Consider the following 23,897-nt stretch of genomic DNA (forward strand, 5'->3'; position numbering starts at 1 on the left):
TTCCTTGGATGTAAAATGAAGAAGTTCTCACACTGGACTGGGGCTCCATGATACAGGACGAAGTGTAATAGATATTAATGATGCTCTTTTCGTTCTTATGACTACACTACAGAAACTTTTGGGTCATCCTCGGTCTCTGTTGACAGTTTGATGGAATCGAACACGTTTCTAAGTGCAAGAACCAGGAGCATGTTCTAATAAGCAGCAGATACTCATAGTTTATCACCGTGAACTTGAAATTCTAGTGTTCATTAAGAATTACCCAAATTCGACGCTAGGGCATAGCCAGGCTCTACCATCGCAAATCTTTGTCAAGTAGTTTGGAGAACCTACAGTATCCAGTGCGACAACACTTTCTAAACATACGATATTTGTAACAACAAGATTGAACCTGGATATACTTATCTATCTCTATATATATATATATATATGTATATGTACATATAAAATAAATCGCTTTTATGCCTTCACAGCTTCAACTGCAGGGCCGTCGTTAATGAGGACCTCATAAGGAAGAGGCTCTTTGATTAGACGAGCACCAACAAGCCCTAATTGCCAACGCTTATACCCTTCTTGAGGAATAACAGGCGATGTCCACATGCCGTTGTCACGGAAAGTATTGGTCACCCCGACAGCGACGTGGACAGGTACCTTTGGAAAAAGCTCGGCGAGCTCATCCTTGTACGTATTTGCATCACGCTGCATGACCCAATCAATGCCCTTAGCAAGAGCAACACAAAATCTCCTTTGTTTATCAAGCACCTCCTCCGTGACCGTAGCTGATTCCCGGTAATAGACGCTCCAGGGCACGTCGCCTTGCGAAACCATTTCCATCGCAATCAGGACATTCGGGTTTCGCTCAGCGATCACACGAGCAGACAGAATATCCGTCACAAAATAGTCGCCCATCCCACCCTCGAATAAGTTTCCCAACATCACGCCATCGAGATCCTGGATGTAGTCGACTGATCTCGCATCAACATCGTTTTCGCGCAGTAACATCTTGAAGAAAAGACCGACGCTGGCGCCTCCTCCGGACTTCATTAGAACGGTGCTGCCAGCCACGTCGGCTAGTTTCCAGTCTGTAGAGTCCGAGCGGCGTCTAAGGAGGGCGAGAGGGCAGCGATTCGCGATTTGCGCAAAGACAGTGTAATCCGTTACACGGCTGCGGTACATTGTTGGTACCCAGATGCCGCCCAGTGCCATGTCAGCTGTTCCGTCGGCGAGTTCATCTAGTACGCCATCCCATGGTTGGGGAACGGAATAAGAAGTTTCGAGCCCTTGCTCGCGGAAAAAACCATGGCGTTCCGCGATGTATTGAGGGAGATAGTTGATGTTGAGGCCTGTGGCCGTCAGGTGGAAACGTGTCATGCTTCTGAAAATTCGTAGTAGTGATTCACTTGAGATATGCGTTTTTTAGGGGAGGTATGGATGGAAGCGGTATTGGGACGTGAGCAATGAAGGTGAAAAGAACGCACAGAAAAAGTGCGAGCGCAGTCAGGTCATTTTGTACTTCGGCGACCTCCTTCATCACTCAATTGCCGGCGAAACTTTTTATTCTATGGCTGTAAATAATTCTTAATAGCGGGGGTGTTTATCGAGCACTTGATTTATCGTCGGAAAAGTGCGAAGCTCGGGATCGCAAAATCCCGATTAAGATACAGTCCTATCGTCGTTTCACCCAATGAGAATGTGACAGTAGAAAATAATCTTGTACTATTGACAGTTGTATATTTATTAATGCTCTAAAACATATGGTACTCGACATCAATTCCTGCTATCGCATCGCCACCCACGTCCAAGTCCTCGAGTTCGGGCCACTGCGCAGCCGAACTCAGCATCTCACTAAGGGCAAAGGTATTAGTTGCTAGCATATTCGACATGACGTGAGCACTATTTTCATTTACAGTGGCCATGCTGTCACTTGTCGACGGTTGCAGTTGCTGCAGCAAATCCTTTACTTGATGTTCGAAATGTGCCCGACTCTGGCGCACAACTTCAGCATCATTGGTGAGTAGCCAATCAATAGTTGCTGAGGAGAGAGCATCGAAGATATCCCGACAACCAACCGCCCCCTGGAAATTTTCTGAGAGGGCTGAAAGTGTCGATGCACATGCTTGAAGAGCAGAAATACTATGTTTAAGCGGGTACTCGCCGCGCAGTTCCTTTGAATACCATAGACCATATACAACGCCGAGTCCGGCGATGAATAGACTGTGAACTGTTTTCCAGTAGATATCAATTTTCCCTTCTCGCTGAAGAAATTTGATGTTGGTGATAAGCTGGCAGGAAGCTTCGAAAGCTATTGTCAATTCTTCCGTTGATGGATGCGAGACTACGGAGTTCGGCCGGTAGAGTAGAAGAATACAGCTGTAGTAGATACTGTCCCAGTAGGCCGGACAGGCAAAGATTGAAGCTGGATGAGCCTTGCTAGGCGTTGGGATAGTATCATACCATTGCTGCAGACGTGGTTGGATATCTTTGATCCAGGCAGCGTAGTCTGGTTTGGGCCAAGCAATTTTCGGAGCCCATGACTGACTGTGCTGCACATGTCTGATTTCAGACTCTAATCTTGACATGGCGAATAAATGGTTATGGGCTCGTTGGCTATGGACATCAAACCCCTCCAATTCGCTTCCCAACGTTGGATAAGTTGTTGTCATGAGTGGATCAGGAAGCTCGACCCGTATGCTTTCATCAATGATCCCCAGGGGCCGACCAAGTGTGATACTTAGAAGACGGTCAAACTGGTAAGTAGAGTGCCACAACCGGCGGCGCTCATGCAACAATTTGGGATCCATACTAAGGATTTGTTCCTCGGTTTCCCAGTGTATACCAGTATCAATACACAAACGAAGAGCAGTGCCGGTCAAATGCCACAAGCTTCCCCATGAAGGACATCGGGCTACAAATTGTGATAATAGCAGCACCACTCGAATAGTCTCGAGGTCGCTTTTGGCGTAGGTGATGACCTTTTCGATGAGACAAACGGCAGAGCGGAAACAACCTTCTCTTTGGGATGATCTACCCCCCGACGGATTTGGAACGTCGCAGAGTGCGATAGCAAGAATCATAAACGTGGTGAATATGTCTTTCTCCACTTCTCGATCAGAAGTAGAGCAATTGCTCATGTGACGATAGGCGCTTTCAACGGCTTCCTCGACCTGCACTCGGTCCATGATTGGAAGGTGAGGAGACCGGAACTGAAAGTAGACCTGGACCAGATGGTCTGCAACATTGCGGGGTGGAAAGGAAGCTTCGGATGCTGGGTTAATTGGAGTGTTGTCGTATTTATTTTGCTCGGACACTGAAGGAGCATGCAAAGTGTCAACATTGACTGCTGCCATGACCAGCTTTGCGAGTGTAATGCCGCCACTTTGTCCTAGAAACCGGGGCTGTCTGGAAGGCTCAACGACAATATTCTGAACACTTTTAATCACATCCTCTTGAATGTTTCGTGAGCTTCCCTCGGAAATCCTTCCTGTACTCGCCGGTGAGTTCGTTTGTAGCGCGGTAGTGACATGTCCTCCAGTGACTGGACTGGCGCCGTACTGGGCGCGTGTTTGAAGATTTTGGACTTCACGGGTCAGTGTCTCGACCTTTGTTTCGAGATACGACACGTAGTCTCGGGGTATCTACTAGAATAATTGAGCTATGGTAAAAGTTCAACATTCAGTGAGCCTACCTCGGCTTGCTTTCCTGTGTCGTAGCTTAAGCACGGAACACGCGCACGTTCGCAGTTCGAGCAATTGGGGAGTTTCTGATCGCACTATATTCTTGTCAGTGCTATGACGCTGGAAGCAAAGAATCGCCATCAATACCCTTTGCTTTCTCCGCCGACACCTATGCATCGATATTAGCCTCCAGTCGCTGTTGGAATGATTCAACATTGGGTTCCATCTCACCTCTGACAAGCAGCCATTCCTTTCATCTTTCCTCTTTGCTTTTTGCCATCCACTATGCTTCAGCTTCAGATCAAGGAGAGGACAGTGGGATTTCGATAGATAAGAAATCTGGCGACGATTCGGGAATTTCCTACGGGTCGACATCGGGAAATCCCGACTGGGTCGCTTGTCGGGGCTGGCTATCTGTTATCTTCCAGCAGACCTATCAGCGCCTCAGTACGACTTTTTGGTACATGGCATATCGCGACATCAATAAGTCTTATCAAGCTCGTTTGAACTCAATCATGTCGTCAGGCGTTCTCCTTACTACTCACATGGGTGGACGTGCTGCGCCAAGGGGTATATTAACCTGAGTAGAGACGGCTTCATGGTCGCCAGATTGGACGGTCTTGTCTTGTGTGAATAACTACAAAATTAAAATAAATTCTATTGCCATAAATCCGAACAAGCACAATGGACGCACCGGAGAAGCCTCCAGTGGTCATGACTACAGATAGCAGTGTCGAGCCCGAGGCACATGGCACAATTACTGAGATCTACATTGGTCCTGCCAAAGAGGCTGCGGTGATGAGGAAATTCGATAAATATGTCTTGCCAGTTTCCGTGGTGTTTCTTGTCCTTTCAACCTTGGATCGAAATAATGTGAGTGTTCTGCTGTTTTATTGTTCTGAAGATCTCCATGACTCGCTGACGATAACGTTAGCTTGGGAATGCGGTTGTATTCGGCTTCGACACCGACCTTGGGCTTGTGGGTGGCCAGTTCGGCAATATCAACACTCTTTCAAGCGTCTGCACTATACTATTCGAACTCCCATGGGTGCTGGCAGTCAGGCGCTTTGGAGCCAATAAAGCGCTCGGCGTTTCTCTCCTTTCATGGAGTATCTGTACTCTTGGAACCGCCTTTATCCAAAACTATGCACAGGCAATCATTGTTCGCATGCTACTTAATGCATGCGAAGCTGGTCTTGCGCAGGGATTCGCGTATCTTTTCACCACTATCTACCCCCGCGGAGAGGCAGGAAAGCGTATCATGACAACAAATCTTTCTGCATGTATCTCTGGCGCTTTTGGAGGCCTCTTTGCATACGCTATCCAGCTCATGGGCGACAGGCGTGGACTCGCCGCCTGGAGATGGCTGTTTATCGTCGAGTTCTGCATCACTGTGGTCGTTGGCGGTATCGGCTTGTTCTTCCTTCCATCCTCGGCTGAAACAGCATGGTTTTTGAACCCAGAAGAGAAAGAAATCATGCGCCTAAAAAAGCAGCGCGACATGATTCATAGAGGAGATGAGAAATTCGATCGGAAGTGGATCAAGATTGCTCTTACTGATCCCTTTGTCTACCTTCTCGGTATCGCTTTCTTTACGTCTTCTGTTGCGATTAATGGATTCGGCGTTTTCCTGCCTACTATTCTCGCTGGTCTTGGGTAAGTGATACCAGACTGAAAATATACAGTAGTTCAATCTTCGACTCAGTTCGCTGACTCATCTTTCAATCTAGATACGCTTCCCTTTCGGTCAACTACATGACCATTCCCGTCTATGTCCTCGGCGCTATATCTCTTGTGATCCAGGTTTACTTTTCAGACAAGATGAAGAAGCGCGCAGCATTCATTATCGGAAGCTGCGTACCAGTTGCCATTGGATATCTTGTTTGTGTCGGTACTCCCAATGCTCATGCCGGCTACGCTGGGATGTTTATTCTCGTTCTGGGTAAGTACGATATTTTCGATCCTTTATTACAGTGCTAACAGTCATTTTGAAGGCCTCTTCCCGATTTCAACTCTGGCCGTAACCTGGATCGCCACCAATCTATCGCCAGACGACAAACGAGCCATTGGTATGCCCGTAGCCTATTCCATTGCCAACATATCAGCCTTGGTATCCTCACAGCTCTACCCTGATCAGCAAGGCCCTCGATACATTCAGGGCAATGCCATTTCTGCTGGGTTGACGGTCGTTGCAGCGTTCTTGTACGGTGGTTGTTGGTTGCTACTCAAACGCAGAAATGCGAAAAAGGAAAAAATGATCGCTGATGGAGCTACTACCAATGGTCTTGAGGGGGATAGGAGTTTAGATTCTATGTACATTCTATAACGCGGTTGCGAATATGAACAAGCCGGACTCTTGATGGCGGATTTCGAAATGACTATTTTCTATAGCAGCGGCTTCAGATAGGCGATCAGACTATGATATTTATGAATGCTTCTTCTGTAAAAGTAAACTTAGGTAATCCATTTCATATAGCACTTTCTATTCTTTGCGCCTTGAGGAGTATGACTTCATTCGTTATCTGACACACTCCTCAGTCAGCCAGGGGAAGCCTTCGTTCCGTGTCGCTGACGGCAAACTCTTCCAAGGTGCGTAACTGAATGATGAAAATCCGGCACGATAACAGTTTAGACGAAAGTTTAGAGGCTTGAAATATCACTCAAATAAAAGTCTAAAATTGAGTCACGGTAGAGATCAATGATACTACTCCGTCGCTAGTTGCCGATAGCTGAGCCTTGTAGGACGAAAGATATGAATCAGATATACTATATTACGAGGTCGTGAATATTGTGTAAGCTTTTCTGTTCTTTATCGGACAGCCGAATTCAAGATAGGAGAAATCCCGCCAAAGACTTCTTCGTCGGAGTCGAAGATCGGGAATTTCCGATATCAAAACTAGAGTAGGAATAATTCAACGAGCCCGGGCTATCAGTTTCTAGCAGTTCGTATATCTTGAAGCACTACTAAAGATTTCTGAATATGGTCTGAAATCATCACACATCAAAAGATCGCTGACTCTGATCTGGTATAATGGCGCCCAAAATCACTCTCTACACAGCTCACCACTGCCCCTTTGCGCACCGAGCGCAAATCGCCCTCCGCGAACTCGAGCTCGAATTCGAGACCGTGATCGTGGACATCACCATTCCGCGCACTCCAGAATACCTCGCTATCAACCCACGAGGACTCGTTCCAGCCCTGGTCTACAATGGCCAGGTACTGACCGAATCCGCACTAATAACAAAATTCCTTGTCGACTCCCATCATCCCACGCATCTACTCAAATCCAGTTCCGAGTTAGATGGCGCTAGACAACGTTACGATTCTGAATTCTTTGTGGAGACGTATTTCAACAAGGTTCATGTGTTTTTTGACAAGGCTGTTTATTCCAAAACGGCTGAAGAGACCGCAGCAGCAGCGAATCAGTATGTTGATGCTATTGTGAAAGAGGTTGAAGCTCTTCTGGAAGATGCTGAGCCGTACTTTGGGGGATCGAAGCGTCTCACGCTGGTAGAGGTACTACTACTCATCCCTTGTTTTTTGCTTAACTAGCCCAGAGTTACAATAGCTTGCTAACACAAACCATCCACAGGTTCAAACGGGATCATTTCTTCTTCGCGTCCTTGCATTGCCCAATCACGAGCAAATCTTGCCACGTTTCTTACTCGAGTCCCTACAGACGAAGGCGCCAAACTTTTGGAAATGGGCCAGTGCCGTTGTGGCCGAGAAAAGTGTTACATGCGTGTGGGATGAGGACGATGTTGTCAAACGTACAATAGCAAGAATCAACCGATGAGCCAGCTTTCAGATGTTTGTGGTCATATGCCAGTCTGTATTGATGCTCCGAATAAGCTATGCTCGTGATGTCACATACATAGTAAATAGTATCGCAATTAGACCATGTCGAAAGAAGAGGATCAATCAATAACCGGAATGTCCGATAACACGGAGTATCGGCTGACTAACGGAGACCCAGCCAATCACGTGCTGTATAGCCCGCCCCCACCGTTGCTTCCCCTTCTGCCTCCTTCTGTGCATGGCTGCTCAGCTCCTTCCCTCTTGGTCTTATATATTCACTCTCAATCCTCGCCTTCAGCTCTATCCTCTGTCTATCCCATCCTCAGTCTCTTTGTGAGCATCGAAAAAAAAAAGGTCTGGCGTGGATTGAGCTCGCGTGATATCCAGCAATTAAGTTCGACTATCTCTCGGATCCGGCAAAATTTCTGTCTCTCCACATTGAATTAATCAGAAAACATCAAATCAACCGCGCAGCGACAGCATTATTCGCAAACATATCGGATAGCAACCATGTCAGCCTCCAGCAACAGTGGCGCAGAAGACGGCGGTAAGAGAAAGCGGCCTAGTAAGTGCCTTGCCCTGGCGTTGAACATTGCAACACTCTGGAGAAGAATTGGCGCCTGCAGCTCCACGCTGGCTGTCAATCTTCTTTTTTCTTCTCCCATTTGACCGTTTCCTTCCTTTCTGCCTTACCCCTCAACCTCGCATCAAACACCTGCGCATCAATCTTCCAAGCTACTTCCTTGCATGGCGCTATAAAAATTTCTTTTCTTTTTTTCTGTTAATTCACCATCGGATCTTGGATGCTTCAACACATCAGGTCCTCGTCAAGTTACTGATCACTATGGATGCAGGGACCCAGTCTTGTCCTCCTCCAGAGCTGCCCCAGCTCGTCGCCGAGCAGCATGTCCCGGTTGCGCCTGGCGATAAAGATACAAGACGTTTGATCGTCGTCTTATCGAATGCCAGTCTCGAAACATATCGATCTTCACATGGCGGCCGCAACGGTCGCGAGGAAAAATACTCGCTTCTCAACAGTGATGAGCATATTGGTGTGATGCGCAAGATGAATCGAGATATTAGCGATGCTCGTCCTGATATCACTCATCAGGTACGTTTCTTTGTAGGTGTGAAATGATAGAAAGAGACTGACAAGTGTAGTGTCTGCTTACCCTCCTCGATTCACCCATCAACAAAGCCGGCCTGCTCCAAATCTACATCCACACCGCCAAAGGCGTTCTCATCGAAGTCAGCCCGACTGTGCGAATTCCTCGTACATTTAAACGATTCGCCGGTTTGATGGTACAGCTGCTACATCGACTGTCCATTCGCTCCACCAACTCACAAGAGAAACTACTCAAAGTCATTAAGAACCCTATCACGGACCATCTACCGCCCAACTGCCGCAAGGTCACTCTGAGTTTCGAAGCGCCCGTCGTCCGAGTCAACGAATATATCAGCTCCCTTGGCCCTAAGGAGAGCATTTGCGTCTTTGTCGGAGCCATGGCCAAGGGTCGCGATGACTTTGCCGATGAATTTAAGGATGAAGCGATTGCTATTAGCAATTACAGTCTCAGTGCCAGTGTCGCTTGCAGCAAGTTCTGCCACGCCGCTGAAGATGTCTGGGATATTATCTAGTCGATCGGTCGCTATATGTCCAAGGTAACAGGCTTAAGGATTATCCAGTCGCTAACCGCAAGCTCAGTTACGGCCTGTCTATCAATTGTTCTTCTTCTCCCTGCTATCGGATCTGGATTTTGATCAACTTTTCGGCCAGTATTTCTTTTCTGCCACTGGAATTTTGTTATTCTGTCCAGAAAGACGCCAGTTGTAAGGCGAGAGCTCTGATAACAACATCTCAGCTCTTTCTTATATGGCCCTTTCTGTGTGACTTTGCTGTCGAGGTTTTCTTTGCGGTGTGATCTGATCTGTTTTTACAACCAAAACGTGGCCAGGTCTATAGCAAGCCTCTAGAGTCGTCTGTCAAATAATTGCTTTGACGCGATCGAAACACAACACTCGAGGTAGAGACTTACGAGCGAGCCATTTTGCTCTATGCTAATAACATCGACGAAACCCGGCCTACTGATCAGACGAGTTAGGCACCGTGACCGATGGAAGACTTGATATGGGATTTGACCATGAATTGAATGTATATATTTGTTTAATGATGAATATCAAAACTTGACTATCTAATCGCTCTATCGTACAATGTAGAACGATGTGCCTGGATAGAAAGGTAGACATGTGAGGACTGCGGGTTTCCTCCTTCCTCTTCTTGTCGGTATATCCTCCCCCTGCTTTTCCGCCTACACATGCACCCTATCCTATATACACCAGTTGACGATCATATCAATGTGGGACGCCGTCCCCCCTTTTAAAGATGCATTCGCCTAGATCCCACATGGAAGCATTGAGACCTGGACATCTCATCTCAACGCATTAAAATCACACCTTCTCTACCGTCACCATGCTTTGACTTGCAGCCACTCATCACGCACACATCTTCAATTTTGGCCTATGGTCTAGGTTTCGAAACAGATCAATTATGTCTACAGTACACCGAGTCTTTGCACGATGGAGAAGAGCGGTTGTATCTTGACGGATACTCGTCATGGACAACTTCGACTGGCATTCATCATCATCTTGAGCCGAAGAGCTCGCCTCTGAAATCATTATTGGGTACTTCTTCGCCGTCGCAAGTGCAATTTATGAAGGACAGTCTGTTGTGCAGTCACCATGGGCGTTGCGGAGTCGACGTTGGTTTGAGATTCGGATCGGTTTGATGGAGATTGAGTATCATGCCGCTGCGTGGATGGATACGGTACAGTTATACATTACTCTCAAGCCTATTATTGTCGAAGGAAAGAATACTGGCAAAGGAGATGAGATAAAGCCTAAAGATGAAGGTCGACTACTTTTCATTACAGGCGATAACAGATTTGCCCGCGAACCTTCCGGAGTCTGGAAACCATTTGGAGAAACTCGTATGGAGGACGCGGTTCTCAAAGTGCAACTACACAGCCATTGCGGGATGAACATGCCATCAAGTACATTTATTGGCATTGGGGTCATACTATTGATGGCGAGGAATTGAATGACCCGAGGTTTGCTACGATTCTTCTCGCAGATATCGCCAATATTACTGAAGCAGTTGAAAAGATGCCGTCGCGACCTTTAATCTTAGAATACAATGGTGCTGATCATTCATCTGAGCAACTGTTGGAACATGCAATACGAGGCATATTCAGTTGGTTTCGCGCCGATGGAATTTAAGCATGCGAAACAGAGATTTATGAGCACCCATGGCTTGATGTTCGAGATTCCGAGGATGATAGCGTAGCTGATTCAGACACTTAAGCCAACAATTTGAACGGTGTCGAAAGATAGCTCGTGACCTTCATACTGCGAATTTGTTTGAGTATCGAAGAGCGTTCCTTCGGAGCATTTTTGCCAAACAACGAATCAAATAAAGACCTCAACTTGAACTTCCATTGGTCCAACCACCTCTTTATACTTGCGGTATTCACAGAGAATCGGTATGGCCTTTGACGTGTCATTTTGTCCCCATAGCATTGGAAATAGTGGAACTGGAGTCTGGATTCCGGAGGGATTGGGCAGTCATGAACCACTTGCTTTTTATTAACAGAGGGGACGTTTTTGCGGTGAGGAAACTCTCCCGAATGGAAGTGGATCTTCCACCACCAAATCAATTTTGGGGCAAGTCGGTCAGCATCACTTGCGATTATTGCGATCAACTAATTGTTGATTAGCATATGTCAGAAGATTGAACACGGAGGATATTCTACAAACGAATTAAGAGGTGAGACTGGCGATACCCTTTGTCGCTTCGCTGTTCGTCCGGACGGTACGGCCCGCGTACCCGATGCTAATCATTTGTAAGGCTTGTAAATGATTACAGGTAGTCTACAAGGTGACAGTTAGGCGTTCGTATCGTGATACTTATCGACACGATCATGCTAGTTGATTGAGAGTATCCACGAAGAGTATACACAGTGGGGTGAAAATGGACTTGTCACCGAACGATTGGAGACATCTGACACACGATCAGGTAAGTTGTAACAAGTTATTTAGTACGTATGTCATGCATTTAGGTAAGTCAACAAAATAATTGGCCAGGATGAAGCGTGACCCGACTACAGCACGAATGCCCAAATCATCTCGCCAATAGTGGTCGACCGTGACTACTGCTCGAGACTTTGGATGGATCTCGTGCATGCAGAAGCCCTAATCCATAACCAGACACGAACCGCCTCAGAAGGGCAGAATAGAAGAAGAAGGGCAGCCTATCAGCAGTTACATTTTCTGCTTTCGTCTAATTATTCCTCTTCGTCTGAAACGCTCTCTTTGTTCCGACTTTCGCCCTGATTCTGATCACATCTTGGATTTCCTATTTTGCTTAGATACATCTACGAACCTCACTCGCAGAAGTTGTACGCGAGAGGAAGCACGGGTCTGGACCTTTTATTCTAGCAAACTAATTATTTCGTTATTCCTTAAAAGATAGCCAGTTTCGCCCCATTTTTTGTCCTACTCGCGCCTTCTTTTGACATTCTCCTCCGTACCTTCTTATTTAGACTTGAAGTTGTGTTGGTTGGGTTTCACGTGGATACTCTCATACTACCTTCCGGTATGAATCGATCTGGTTTGTCCACGCATCGCTTCACTTATTAGCCTTTACTCACTAGGCCCAAGGTACTAACTGAGTAAGTACATAGTACACACGGTGTACCTGATTATGCCATACTTGTCACGCTTAGAGAAAAGTAACTATACACGGGTCCTGCCAACTATGGAGCTACGTTATCAAGTACGTTGCTGTTCTTCGGACCAAGGGTCTGGCTAGTGAGGATTAGGTAGAATTACCTAGATAGTCGTTCTTGCCCACTAATTATACTAGGTTTACTGGGTGATAATGGTTAGTAACTGGTTATTTGTAGATTAATAGAGTACATTTGCAGTATAGATAGACCCTTCTTTTCTTGGCCTATCTCCCAACTCCGATTGTTCATTAATACCTACCTACCCATTCGATACAAATATTAACTTACTTTCTGTTTTCTAATACTTATAATTCTTCTTTACAGCATCTTTTCAACACTCCTTTGTCTTTCACATTCCATTTCGTCATTATCTGTACAATCAACATGCCCCTCTCCCACCTCACATTGACAGTTTCCCACCTCCCAACGTCCACATCCTTCTTTCTGTCATGTCTGCAGCCCCTCGGCTACAAATTCATCGGCCGTCATGACGAATACATCGGTTTCGGCTCTAAGGCCGATGAACCCGCTGATTTCTGGCTCGCGCAGGAGCAGCCTGGGTAGGTCTTTTCCCCCCTCGACCCTCACACTACATTGCTAACACTATATGGTGATGAAGAACACCAGCAGGCGCAGCACACATCGCCTTCCCAGCCCCCAGTAAAGAAGCCGTAAATACATTCTTCATCTCTGCCCTCAAAGCAGGCGGCACAATCCACGGAGAGCCCAAATGCCGTGACACCGAAACGGGGTATTTTAGCGCTGCTGTTGTCGATTTTGATGGTAATAGTATCGAGGCTGTTTACCGGCCTGATCCTGCCAGCAGCACCACGAAAAGTGAGACGGGCTCAGTGGCGAGATCGGAGCGGACGACGACAAGGGGCCCATCGGCGCTGCAGACGATCAAGAATGGATCTGTCGTCTCGAGAGCGAGGTCCGTGAGGACGACGGAGGATAGAGCGGTGCAGGCTGCGATTGAGAATATTCCACCGTCAAGGGTGAAGATGTTGGATCAGCAGGCACCTGCTTATCAGCAACAGCAGGCGTATGCTCCGGCGCAACAGAGTAGTGATAATAGTATATCCGCAAAAACGATTATCGGAACTCTGCTTGGAGCTACGGCTGGCGCTGCGCTGGCATATGCCATGATCAAGGGTGACTCGTCTTCGAATTCGTCCTCGCCGCCTCAGTCATCTGCGCCTGTTCCTGCGCCGGCTCCATCTCAATACATTCAGCAACCGTTACCACCGCAGCAACAACAACCACAACAGCGCCTCCAGCAACAACCCCACCAAATGTCCATGTCTCTTCCCATGCTGATGCCCATGCTCGGCCCTGCACCAGGCTACCAAGAGCAACAACAGCAGCAACCCGTCTACCGCGCTCTTGAGGCTCCTCCTACCGTCCTCGCCCCATCTCAAGCAGCGCGCAGCGTCTATACAGCCAACGACGCAATATCAGCATATACACGCTCGACAGCACCAAAAAGCAAATCTCCGCGCGCGGACACCATCTACGAAGAGACCGAATACTATCCACCCATAACCGAGGGATCCGTCGCTCGATCAATCTATTCTCAAGAATCCAGCACCATAAATGGCGGTGGAAGTAGCGGTGGTGTACGACGCACATCAAACGGAAGCATATACGCAACCCGCGACCTACCCATCCGCGCAATCGAGTATGGAATGAGTACCATCTCAACCTCACAGCATTCGCAATCGCGTTCCGAGAAGGTACGATCAAAATCGTACCCCTGTGATCCCAGCACGTTCATAAGTAGTTATGCTGAGACGCGCCAGCAGCAACAGCAAGGGCACATCATCGGCGAAGCAGAAAGTGACTTTTCATCAATATCGACGATCAAACCAGTCGCGAAATCGGTTGCGTCTTCGCATCGTTCGTCGGCGACGATGAAGTCGAGTAGCAAACACTCAACGCACCGCCATGAAGAAGACCTCATCGACGCCAGAGGAGGTGGTAGTACCGCATCATCAACCCGCACATCAGCATCAGCAGCGCACAAGGTCGCGCTACCAGACAGTCGGCCGGGGTCAACATACACATCAGCAACAAAGACCTCCAAACGCAGCAGCGCAACAACAATCAAAGACCTCAGACGCGACCGCGATCTAGTAGACGCCTACGAGATCCCGCTGCCAGCATCCGCGGCCCCGAGTACCGTCTTCCTCGACGCCGTGGTGGACATCACACCGGAAGATAGTATAAGCCAAGTCGGGGTGTCCTCCCACAGCCACCACCAAGACAACACAAACAAGTCCTCATCCGGACGCTCGCACCGCTCTAGATCCGGTCCTTCATCCCAATCACAAGCCCCGTCGTCCGCATCCAAACGGGAAAAGGATGAAGACTCTGGCAGTAAATTCGATCAACCCCTCAAACCGAGCGATAGTATCAGTCAGGTATCGAGTAATCATCGCCACTCCTCGCACCATAGCCACCACAGCCATAGTCATGGAGGGCATCGAGGCTCGTCGAGGGTTAGCACAAGCGAGCGCTCCGGTTCTGGGAAGAAGAGTCATTCTGGGGGGTCAGTTAGGAGTGGGCATTATTGATCCATCAACCATTTTCTTTCATCTCTTTTCTCCTTTTTCTTTGGCGTTCCTTTGGGTCCATCTGGATACATTAAAGCGACAGAAACATATTTGAGTGGTAGAGCGGAGCAACAGGACAGACGTGATAAACTAATGACATACATGCATGCATTATATTGATTGATTTGGCGTGGAGACGGTTGAGATGGATCTGAGAATTGTTACCTATATTATATGATTATGACTTGTTTAACTACATAATGAACACTTGCACTAGACTCGACAAAGTCTACTTACGAAAGAAATATCGATCAATAATGATAATCTTGATTTCTGATATCCAGTATCGAAACGACATCCCGCCGATGATGAATGATAATTTGTCATGTCATGATGATTGCATAAAGAACACACGCAAGACGAAACAACGCACAACAGGATGAGAGAGAGCAGACCCGACGCAAATATGGGAAATGAGCTTGAAAAAAAGAGAAGCCATAAAAAGATGAAAGATCCAAGAACCACAACAAAAGGACGCCAAGACTACATATTCTCCGATCTGCAATTCTAATGGTCGTTTTCGCATTGTTTTGTTTCGCAAAAAAGCAGAAAAAAAACAAAGGCATAATCGGCCACTAGAAAACCGAATCGAGGCCGTTAACGAGATCGATTCAATCGTTCCGAACTTTTGAGCGAACCGATGAAGCAGTGGTTTTCCGATCTTCGAGAGAAGCAAAGTATCGTGTCATTTCGGATTAAATTGCATATTTGCGCGTCCATTCTCGAGCTGTGGCGTCGTACCGGGCACGGTCTGTCTTGTAAACGTGGGCAATCTCAGGCACCAATGGGTCGTCGGGGTTGGGGTCTGTGAGCATGGAGCAGATCGACAGGAGAACTGCGTATGTTAGAGGGAAATATCAACCGACAGAGAGAGATAAACGAACCCTTTGAGATTGTAAGAGCAGGGCTCCATTGGTCCCTCAAAATATCCAGACAAATGCTACCGTTGGAGTTGATGTTGGGGTGATATATGCGAGTGGTGAAGTTGACTTTGGGGGCCTTGAAGGGATAGTCTGTCGGGAAATGGATCGCTAGGAAGAAGACACCACCAGAGTATGGCGAGTCGCTGGGACCCATTATGGTTGCTTGCCAGTGGAACTATCCAAATCAGTCAGTATGGTTTCGATTGCGGGTCTGACGGCGATCAGCCTGACGGTACAGATCGGGTTCACATACCAAATCATCTCCAATAGGGCCGGCAGAACAGGAAGAGGGCGGATCACTTATAAAAGTCAGTCATCATCCAGATATAAGATAAAGCGTTAAAAAGCAAAGTGTAGAGTTTGCCGATATTCAGTGACATCGCATGCCCCGCTATCGCACTGGGAGACACGCAACACACGACAAGAATACGACGATAGGATGTCAAAAATAAACATACCGTCCGAGATCAGTGAGTTCCTTGTTGATGCGCTTCAAAGCCATTTCGACTAGTTATGTGTTGTGTGAGGGCTGAGTGAGATGAGGACTCTGTGACGATGGCGAGGGGTTAGTAATCGGCGTCAAGAGAGAAAAATCGATTTAATATCGAGAAAGAAGCGATCTTGTACGTGGCCGGTAGGTAAAATAATTATAAACTCACTTGAAAGATAGAAGGCAGCAAAAGTCGTGGTCTCGTGTGTGTAGAGGCAGACAGAACGAGAAGGGAAGAAAGAGAGAGAGAATGAATGATGACAGACTCAAGAGGGAAAGGAAAGAAAGGCGCAGACTTAGTCAGGCCGCGCTAGGCCGTTTGTGGACCGTGTGGGATGGAATAACGCCGAATTTGTATCTGTATTTGTAATACCGTTACGCTCGTAAGGTACTCACCACGCAATTCTGGCATTTTCTACGCGCGGCTGTGCGTTTGCTTACAATACGCCCGATGGACGCCTTATCAATACCCCTCTTCTAGTACGCCGTTACCCTGGTAACTTACAGCTGTTACGTGCAATCTGATAGATATATCAGACATGTGTATTTAATCTTTCTCTTCATGCTTTTTTCTAGCACTATCATTATATATACTGAAAGAAAAGAAAACTCTGCTTGCCACCCGCTTCTGAGCCCAAGAGTTTGCGGCTGTGGCGCCGTCGGTCGCAGGTACCAATTACATACAGCCTCGTTACGAATACATACCACGGATCACTCAATGACGACGGTGGATCTACAATCATCCCATTTTTTCGCTCACTTTTAGTAACGATTTAGTAAGCCAAAAGTTGAAGTTTATTATATTGATAAGATCTTCATGCAAGGCACAGTTGATCTACGTCTGGTCAGATGCTTACTTCTTGTTATCCTTCATACAACTGTCGGCACGAGAGACTAGAGATATCGGTTTGGCCGGAAGAATGTGATCGATTGCCCCGCAATACGATAACCTTTTGATACAGATAACGATACATTACATACACTACAACAACTATACGGAAATCCAATGCCGCACCTTTTTACATATCAGAAATTTATATACAATTATGCCCTGCTATGTGCAACCAACTCCTGCTACAACTTTCTCCTTGGTGCAAACGCATCAAACAAACGCCTGGATACCGGTCATCGCACGGCCGAGAATGAGCGCTATATGCAATGTCAGCATCGTTCCATGTCTAGGAACTGGGGCGTCCTACCGTGAATATCACTCTGGCCCTCATATGTTTGAGTAACAAAAAGGTTGGCTACGTGGCGGCCTATATGGTATTCATCGCTGGTAGCATTGCCACCGAAGATTTCTTGCAGACTGAAAAAGGGTCAGTTTGAATACGCCCGAAAAAATAAGGAGTCAACTTACGTGCGAGCGTTGGCCAACGCACGATCACAGTTCTGCCTCTTGATCATCGATATCATCTCCGGCGTAGATTTGCCTGCGTCCTTGAGACGAGCCACTTGGATAGCGGCAAGAGTGCCAAAAGCAGCATCCGTAGAAGCATCAGCCAGTTTCTTCTGGACTAGCTGGTATTTGGCCAACGGGTTGCCCTTGAACTGCTTACGGTCCAAGGCGTATTCTCTTGCTCGGCTGATTGAGTCTTCCAATGCGCCAGTGACGCCAAACGCAATACCCAAACGGGCACTATTGAGGCAGGTAAAAGGTCCAGACAGACCTTCAATATCCGGCAACATATTTTCTACGGGGACAGGGCAATTATCCATCTGAATCATGCCCGTAATCGATGCACGTAAAGCAGTCTTGTTCTTGATGGCAGGAGTCTCCAGGGTTCCAGGAGGGCATTTGCTTCGCTCAATCAAGAACCCCTTGATCTTCCCCGTACTCTCCAACTTAGCCCACACCAATAACACATCAGAAATCGGTGAATTGGTAATCCACGTCTTTGCTCCCGAAAGACTATAAAATCCCTTCTTTGTAGGATGTTCACGAGCAACGGTCTCCATCGAACCGGGGTCAGACCCATGATTCGGCTCCGTCAAACCGAAACAACCCAATAATTTCCCCTTGGCGAGTTGTGGCAGGAATCGATCCTTTTGTTCTTGCGTACCGAATTCGTGGATACCGGTCATGATGAGTGAGCTTTGCACTGACATTCCTGATCGGTATCCAGAGTCCACGCGTTCAACTTCCTTTGTAATCAAGCCGGATGCGACTGTGCTTGCGCCGGCGCAATCATAGCCTTCGATTGAGGCGCCGAGGAGACCGATTTCGCCCATTTCTTCGAGGATTTTGCGGTCGTAGTCTTCTTTTCGGTAGGCCTCTACCAACAAAAAATAAGCAACGGTTCCAATGTTCAGTAGAATAGAAAGAAATTGTACCAAGTACTCGCGGCATTAACCGCTCCTGACAGTATTGCCTGGCAGTATCCTGGATAGCCAATTCCTCCTCTGTGAAAAGCTCAGAAGCAGCAAGAGGATCCTCCCAGTTGTAGGTTGCGGTTGAAGATGCCCATCGGCGGGCCTGATTGTGAGCGAGGTTTGAAGCTCGCAACTGCCGTGCGGCTGAGCGGAGAAGAGAGCTGTTCATTGTATATATCAATTGATCGGCGAATCTGGTCCAGGGAAGAGATATTAGCTATTGTCTCTGATACTCAAAACTATTCTATCGCGTGAGGGGATGCCGCGACGTCATTGCTTACGGCGATTTGAACAGACTGCAACTGGAATTGAGGCGCGATATAATTAGCTCACACAGCCACGCTCATAACAACCTAGTGCTAGCCACTGTCAACAAAAGAATGTGAACGAAAATTGAATAACAGAAAGTGAGAAAGCAAAGAAGTAAAGTCGACGAGCATCCTTATCTAATATCTCCAGCAGAGTAAGTTAACCGGCACGTTGTCCGACCGCGGCGCTGCGGACCAATCAGCAAATTGCCGAGGGATTCAATATGCAGAGCCCCGCGACTATCCGCAAGCCCTAAACAATTGCTCCGGCTATTGGGAAGATTCAACCTGAACTCTTTTGATTCTTCAGAGCTTTGAGCTGAATGCGGATAAAAGTGTATCATACCCGGCTATTCTATGCTCATTATGCGCTCTCATAGGGCGGAGCGGAGCCTCTGTCGTGGTTGGCCTTCAAAATTACCAAAAGCGGTAACAAGAAAGACGATGCCTATTTGTTATCGAGCAAAGATGCAGCTTAGACTAACGAGTATTATGTCGATCGAGGGGATAGGATAATTTAAGGTCGTCGCTGGTGGATACTTGTAGAAACTCATCAATTGGCCCATCAAATATAAAAATTGTCAAACGTACTCGTGACACCTATCGTTCATTAAGCAATGCTAAATCTACCAGTATATGCCGTATATGCCAATCCCATGCAAGGATTCTTCCAGAAGAACCACATCGCAAACTAACATGTCAACAATAAAGAATCAATGAAAGAAATATCTAGATGAACCGGAAAAAAAAAATGGATATCCGTTCCTAAAAGTTCTCCTTTCCCCAAACAAACTCAAAGTCCGGCTCTGAGTGCTGATTACATTTGATATGTAATTGACTTCCCAGACCCTTGGGCCCACAGAAAAAGACACCTGCCTCAGCTGGTGAATGGATCTTGCGAACTGAGCGAAAGATCATGTCCCAGTTTGGTCGGCCAAAGTTTGTGGGTGCTCTCAAGCCTGTGATTGTGTCATGCGGAGCGTTGGCGTCGTTGATCATGATGTTTGTTGCGTCGTCGGGTTTGATTTTGGCGGTTAGATACTACTCATCCATTAGCTACCATAGTCTGCATACTTGAAGGTGAAGAGAGGAAAAGAACGTACCGTGTGAATCTCAATCCGACTTTCCAAATCCTGCGCCTCAATGGCAGAAAGCAATGACTTGAACCATTCAAACGATCCGAAATCGCGACAAACCCAGAAAAAGTACACTTTGCGAAGCCGCGTCTGTTGCTTTCCGTGGCTCATTCGATACCAGATACTCTTCAGAATCGACGCAAAGGGCGTAACACCGATACCGGCTCCGACCAACATGGCAACTTCATACTTGAATACATCTTCAGATGCACTACCGAAGGGACCGTCAATGTAGAGACGCGGTAAGATGCGGCGGATCGTGGGATCAAGATCCTTGTCGCCAGTACCAATTCGATCGATTCCGACAATGGCGGAGACGTCTTTTTTACCGTCTTTGCCTTTGTTTTTGCCAGACTCAAAGTCGCAGCCCAGGGTTTTGGCGAGGGCTTTGGTGAAGTTGCCGACGCAGCGGACGTGGACGGAGATGTAGTCTTCTTCGGGGGCACTGGTGAGAGTGAATGGGTGGTATTGCCAGAGAGATACTTCTGGGCAGCAGAGGAAGATGTACTATACATGTCAGTGTTATGCACTTCCTGGGTGACAAAATCGTTTACCTGGCCAGCCTTGGTGATGGTCTTTTCTTTTTTGATCTGAATCTCAACGACATTACTCGGATGCTGAATCACCTTCGAAATAACCGTCGCATGTCGCCCGCGAATCTCCCTCGCCACTCTCTCCGCCAAATAAATCACCGCCCCATAAATCCAATACTGATAGAACACACCGTTACCCGAACAAAACGGCGCAAAATCCGCCGGGATCATACACCAAATACCATGCATTGACCAAAAGATGAAAAACACGACAAACAGGTGATGCGTATACCAGAACCGCTCAAAATTTGCGCGTCGCGGTTTCTCGACGGATGTGCTGACCATGAGCATGAGGGCGATGAGCATGATCCATCCTGTCCAGGTTGGGCCTGTTAGGAAACCAGCGCGAAGAAAGCCAGTGAAGCCCTGCCCATTCTTTGCGGATAGTTGGGCGACGTTGTTCAAGTGGGCGATTGTGTGGACCCAGGAGAAGAAGACGATTGCCCAAGCGACCACTGCATTATCGTGAGTTCTCTGCAACTTAGCAAGACTTGAGATTTGTGTACTTACACTTGTGGAAAGTAATATTTTTGTCTGTTTGATCAATTGGTATTTTGCCAAAGTAATCATTGAGGTTGACTTACCAAATTGGATAATGCCATTAAGAGGCGTCTGTCTCAGAAGGGAGATTAATGTTCGACAGACAGCTATACAAATTAGTATGAAGCAGTGCAATGAACTTCTTTAAAGAGCAACTCACGAAATAGAATCAAACTGATATCAAAATGTAGCGTCAATGCTGCAGCTCTGGCCACCATGTATGTCCATGTGTAAGTTGCTCGGGCATCGTTCAAATTGTCCTTTATAGTCTTTAGTGCGAATTATCAGGGCTCCAAGGCGTTGGAAGTTTACCTTGAAAGCATAATTCAGGAATCCGAAAATATACACGAGTATTTGAACAAGTACGAATAAAAACACGGTACTAAACCTCCATTAGCTCGCAAAGATTCCGACGCGACTAGTAGAACGTACAATCTCCGCCATCCTTCGTTGATCATCCTGTTTTATTGTCAGTCACTTTTCGTCACCAAAAGTTGCTGAATACCTACCAGCGATCAAACTTTTGTTTTGCAGTCAACGCCTTGGGCTCATAACCATTCATTTCGCCCGACATGAGCATCCTCGTAAGAGGCGGCCATCTTGCGCGCTCGCTTTTGAATTCAACCTTATAATCGGGCGGGAATTTCTCCATATCCATCTTGCATACAGATCAATAGGGCCAGGACCCGAGGTGATTTGGAAGGTAAACTCCTATGTAGGAGAAGGCGATAAAAAAGACCAAGCTGAAATCAGTTGAAAGTTGAATACGATCGTCAATTATTTGTCATGTAGATACTTCGACCAGCCGAGATTAAACGTATCTAAAATCATCGAAAATGGGCGAGACCGACATAAATAATATTTACAAACATCGGAACGAGGGGGGCAGTATGCGGATGGCTTGTAGGGCGGGAGCCGTACCTAATATAAGCCCATCCATTTTTTAAAACCTACGCCAAAGTCGAGGCCGCGAATACTCAAACAATCAGTTTCACGTTTGTCGCTTGACCGAGAAATTGCCGAGAATTCTGCAATATCAATCTTCGTACTGTGTATGTCTCACGCCTTATACTCGACTCATTCGAGGGGGCAGATAGACTAGTTTCAGCGACGAGGGAAACGCGTCACTCAGTATGTTGGAAGATGAGGGAAGTGTCAGAGCTATCACATGTAATGGGTTTCTACTGAGCGGATAAGGCTAGGAGAATTACTATTCCGCTGTTATTGATTGCTGGTACCTGAATTTTCGTGGTCATCAAATGTACAATGATGACGGACCAATGTATGTAGAATCATCAGGGTCAGGGGCTAATAATGTACACTGTGCAGTCACTGCAGAGGCGCCGCCCAGTATTTGGTTCGATTCAAATAACACAGCCTAATAAATTTAGCTCTTTTACTTATTACTTACATATTAAACAGACAGAATAACGGATCCGGGATTAGATCTTACTTTTTTCGAAGAAAAAGAGGCGTCTCGCTAGGGTTTGGAAGTTGGGAAGCCGACACAGAGAGGCGTTCCTTACGTGTCTCAGGTTTGCCTCACCACTCGCGCTCCCGTTTCATATAGGGCGATCGGTCCTCGACACTCGCATTCTTCCACCTTATTCTGTCTCTTCGGCCTGTGGTTAAACTATTAGAGGTCGAATATATTAGACTCAATCGTAGGTTGTCTGATGCTAGCTAAAAAGGGGCATTCAAAGTTAATTATCGACCATGTACTTCGTAGCGTCAGCACATACATAAGTTACCTGACAATGCATCATCAAGCGCCGAATTGTTTTTGTTCGAGTCAGCTATTTGTATTTTTACTCGACTTGACTCAAGCGTCACAGTTTCAGATGCAGAAGTTATGTGGTTGTTTGAGGTTTAATATGAACACGTTCGGATGAATCTGAAAAAGCCCTAAAAACTCCGTAAACGGCAAGGTCGGATGCAGATGGCTTTTTCTATGGCATGTCACAATCCACTCAGCTTCAGCCAATCTTATCATTCAGCTGCAACTTGAAGATGCAAAATCCTATTTTTGCGTCATCAAAAGGAAAATCCCGCGTGTCAACAAGTGAAGAGCAGGCATTTCAGATGCACAATGAAGAGTTGAAAGCAATTTCCCAAATACTTCTGGATAGGCGCATGGCTGAAAGTATTGCGTCCGCCGTTCGAGCTGATGGGCAATTCTTGGCCAACTGGTGTTGTCCAGGAAGAGACTGCGACCAGGGACAGAGATATCGCTCGCCGTTGGACTGATGGAAAGTTGCCTGTGGTCAAAGATACAACCAAATTGAGCCAGGATTCATATGGGCTAGACGATGATACGTTGGAAAACCCCCAGATGCTGTACGTGTCCGGCCTCCAAAGCTCCTTTGACACGACCACCCTCGAGATCGTCAGCGAAGCTGGCAAATCGTCTACCTCGGCAGCGCAACGAGCTCCTCAGCGCATATCACCTCTGCATCGCTGTGTTGCCTGTGGAGAAGAAACGGACTTTGTCAACGTGGTCCGCGCGCCGTGTCGACACGATTATGTCGTACCTGCCTAGAGGATCTATTCAAAGTTTCGATGACAGGTGAGACTCCATTCCCAGAAAAGTGCTATCGACAACCCATCGCTATCACCATCGCTGGCATATTTCTCGAGTCTGATCTTGTACGGTAGTACGAGA

General features: G+C 47.0%; 9 protein-coding genes across 9 annotated transcripts; 5 read left to right on the forward strand and 4 right to left on the reverse strand.

The window, feature by feature from the left end:
- Positions 1-459: 459 nt before the first annotated feature.
- On the reverse strand, positions 460-3,922 carry BHQ10_009128 (uncharacterized protein; the record flags this gene model as incomplete). The annotated part of the gene is made up of 5 exons (XM_040882010.1): positions 460-1,375; positions 1,762-3,635; positions 3,686-3,769; positions 3,822-3,843; positions 3,906-3,922. The coding sequence occupies 5 exons, from the start codon at positions 3,920-3,922 to the stop codon at positions 460-462; spliced, it is 2,913 nt and encodes a 970-aa protein (XP_040737630.1).
- A 436-nt stretch (positions 3,923-4,358) lies between these two features.
- BHQ10_009129 (uncharacterized protein) lies at positions 4,359-6,000 on the forward strand (the record flags this gene model as incomplete). The annotated part of the gene is made up of 4 exons (XM_040882011.1): positions 4,359-4,547; positions 4,609-5,330; positions 5,405-5,616; positions 5,669-6,000. 4 exons carry the CDS (start codon positions 4,359-4,361, stop codon positions 5,998-6,000), a joined length of 1,455 nt encoding a protein of 484 aa, XP_040737631.1.
- A 705-nt stretch (positions 6,001-6,705) lies between these two features.
- Positions 6,706-7,471, forward strand: BHQ10_009130 (uncharacterized protein; the record flags this gene model as incomplete). The annotated part of the gene is made up of 2 exons (XM_040882013.1): positions 6,706-7,191; positions 7,268-7,471. 2 exons carry the CDS (start codon positions 6,706-6,708, stop codon positions 7,469-7,471), a joined length of 690 nt encoding a protein of 229 aa, XP_040737632.1.
- An 846-nt stretch (positions 7,472-8,317) lies between these two features.
- BHQ10_009131 (uncharacterized protein) lies at positions 8,318-9,111 on the forward strand (the record flags this gene model as incomplete). Its single annotated transcript, XM_040882014.1, has 2 exons — positions 8,318-8,584; positions 8,635-9,111. 2 exons carry the CDS (start codon positions 8,318-8,320, stop codon positions 9,109-9,111), a joined length of 744 nt encoding a protein of 247 aa, XP_040737633.1.
- Positions 9,112-12,641: 3,530 nt separating this feature from the next.
- Positions 12,642-14,833, forward strand: BHQ10_009132 (uncharacterized protein; the record flags this gene model as incomplete). Its single annotated transcript, XM_040882015.1, has 2 exons — positions 12,642-12,817; positions 12,877-14,833. 2 exons carry the CDS (start codon positions 12,642-12,644, stop codon positions 14,831-14,833), a joined length of 2,133 nt encoding a protein of 710 aa, XP_040737634.1.
- Positions 14,834-15,567: 734 nt separating this feature from the next.
- On the reverse strand, positions 15,568-16,297 carry BHQ10_009133 (uncharacterized protein; the record flags this gene model as incomplete). Its single annotated transcript, XM_040882016.1, has 4 exons — positions 15,568-15,707; positions 15,757-15,970; positions 16,049-16,094; positions 16,254-16,297. 4 exons carry the CDS (start codon positions 16,295-16,297, stop codon positions 15,568-15,570), a joined length of 444 nt encoding a protein of 147 aa, XP_040737635.1.
- Positions 16,298-17,387: 1,090 nt separating this feature from the next.
- Positions 17,388-18,827, reverse strand: BHQ10_009134 (uncharacterized protein; the record flags this gene model as incomplete). The annotated part of the gene is made up of 4 exons (XM_040882017.1): positions 17,388-17,434; positions 17,485-17,594; positions 17,646-18,561; positions 18,620-18,827. 4 exons carry the CDS (start codon positions 18,825-18,827, stop codon positions 17,388-17,390), a joined length of 1,281 nt encoding a protein of 426 aa, XP_040737636.1.
- Positions 18,828-19,731: 904 nt separating this feature from the next.
- On the reverse strand, positions 19,732-21,893 carry BHQ10_009135 (uncharacterized protein; the record flags this gene model as incomplete). The annotated part of the gene is made up of 9 exons (XM_040882018.1): positions 19,732-20,007; positions 20,070-20,609; positions 20,657-21,150; positions 21,206-21,229; positions 21,280-21,342; positions 21,396-21,495; positions 21,548-21,617; positions 21,668-21,694; positions 21,745-21,893. The coding sequence occupies 9 exons, from the start codon at positions 21,891-21,893 to the stop codon at positions 19,732-19,734; spliced, it is 1,743 nt and encodes a 580-aa protein (XP_040737637.1).
- Positions 21,894-23,402: 1,509 nt separating this feature from the next.
- Positions 23,403-23,774, forward strand: BHQ10_009136 (uncharacterized protein; the record flags this gene model as incomplete). Its single annotated transcript, XM_040882019.1, has 1 exon — positions 23,403-23,774. The coding sequence occupies one exon, from the start codon at positions 23,403-23,405 to the stop codon at positions 23,772-23,774; it is 372 nt and encodes a 123-aa protein (XP_040737638.1).
- Positions 23,775-23,897: the final 123 nt, after the last annotated feature.

The sequence above is a fragment of the Talaromyces amestolkiae genome (assembly GCF_001896365.1).
Source record: "Talaromyces amestolkiae strain CIB chromosome Unknown scaffold22.1, whole genome shotgun sequence".
In the NCBI taxonomy this organism is placed as follows: Eukaryota; Fungi; Ascomycota; class Eurotiomycetes; order Eurotiales; family Trichocomaceae; genus Talaromyces; species Talaromyces amestolkiae.